Genomic DNA, 1,746 nt, shown 5'->3' on the forward strand with positions numbered 1-1,746 from the left:
AAAAAAAGAAAAAAAAAAAAAGAAGAAAGTCAATTGTTCTGAATAAATAAAATACACATGTGTGACACTATTTTAAGTATGCCACTAACATAGCATAACCTTTCTATACATATAAATACAGTATATATAACTGGGGGAGGTATTGAGACAGAATTCCTCTGTGGAGCCTGGGCTGGCCTTGAATTCATGGAGATCCGCCTGCCTCTGCCTCCTGAGTGCTGGGATTAAGGCTGTGTGCCACCACGTTTAACTCTCACAACACAGTACTAAAATGACTCGACTCTGAACATTCTGCTTCTGGGTGGAGCTGGGGGCAGAACACCTGTCTGTTCTGGATACATACAAGGTCTGTGTTCAATCCTCAGCTCTAACGAAAAGAGAAATCTGAAAACTGAGGTCTCCTATAACTGAATTTATGTTTCCTAAAATCCTCGCCAGTGGTTCCCAACCTCCAGCACACACCAGCATTTGGAGACTTGGGGAGGTAAGGGTCATGCTGGTGGGGCTCGGGCTCTAGCCGTGTGTGCCATGTGACAGCTGGCCCCTGCGTGCTCTAAAGGCTGCAGAGCTCTCCCTCGTGCCAACACAGAGCTACCACAGGAGGGCTGGGCCCAAGCAGTGCCTGAGCTAACTGAAGGCCGAAGGCCAGTGTCTGTCCGAAGGGCCTTCATCCGAGGCTCTGTCCAAGACAGACAGTGGTGTGCAAGCCTAGCGGCCAGGCCTAGGCCTCTGCGTACCTGGCTCTCGGGACTGGCTGTCATCACAGATGTGCAGGTCCAGGCGGGAGATGAGGAGGTGGTAGGAAGACTCCTTCACGTCAAATTTCTCAAAATACTGGCTGAGGCGACTGCTGCTGCTGTTGCCCTGGCTGCCACCGAATGCCTGGGCCCAGGTCTGCTGGGCACTGGGAGCGGGTGGAGTGGTCTACATGTGACAGAGAGAAGGTTGTCCATCAGGGGCGGGAGAGGTGGCTCACTGGTTGACAGTGCTGGACGCTCTGCCCAGGTTGATCCCCAGCACCTGCTCACGGGGTGGCTCACACCTGTCTGTGAGCACTCCTGTTCCACAGAGATCCAAGACCTCATATAAACATGCATGCAGGCAAAACCACCAATGTGCATATAATAATAATGATAATAATGATAATAATAATAATAATAATAAAGTATAAAAAAAGGAAGGCAGGAAAGAAGGGAGGGAGGAAGGAAGGAAGGAAAAAGACAGGCAGGCAGACATGCAGACATGCAGGCAGGCAGGCAGGCAGACAAACAGATGGATGTCATATCCGGGCTCTGAGAGTTTCCTTTGATGCTTTCTGTGAGCTTGGGTCCCCCCCATGAGTAAACCCACATTTTAACAGCACCCCTTCCGTCTCACGACCGACGTCTAGGCTCTCACTGAGCACTCCTGAGAAAGCAACTCAAACCCCGAGGGCCCAGCCACACCAAGCCTAGCGACTGTGTGCTCAGGCCTGAGTCGCCCTCAGTCACCTCCCTAGAGCACCCTCGCTAAGGGCCCCGTCCTGCTGGTGGGCAGTGCTCTCAGCACACGGGTTTACCTGTTACAGCACCTAGGAGCAACTTGTCAACTGTCTATCCCCAAGACCTGTGATGTCCCGAGGGCAGAGAAAAGAGGCTCATTCCACTTCCTCCCTCCAGAGGCTAACCCTCCATCTGATACAGGGGAACCCAGTCAGCAGAGGCTAGCCCTTCATCTGACACACAGGGGAACCCAGTGAGCAGAGGC

The 1,746-nt window shown here is 52.2% G+C and overlaps 1 protein-coding gene across 2 annotated transcripts in view; it reads right to left on the bottom strand.

Annotated features, from left to right (window-relative positions):
* Positions 1-1,746, bottom strand: part of Uhrf1bp1 (UHRF1 binding protein 1) — a 47,753-nt gene that overhangs the window by 18,600 nt on the left and 27,407 nt on the right. For both annotated transcript variants that reach the window (XM_031347227.1, XM_031347226.1), the window contains exon 8: positions 738-924. In XM_031347227.1, coding sequence (XP_031203087.1) covers positions 738-924 — 187 coding nt within the window. The remainder of the gene's footprint in view (positions 1-737; positions 925-1,746) is intronic.

The sequence above is a fragment of the Mastomys coucha genome, unplaced genomic scaffold (assembly GCF_008632895.1).
Source record: "Mastomys coucha isolate ucsf_1 unplaced genomic scaffold, UCSF_Mcou_1 pScaffold3, whole genome shotgun sequence".
Lineage (NCBI taxonomy): Eukaryota > Metazoa > Chordata > Mammalia > Rodentia > Muridae > Mastomys > Mastomys coucha.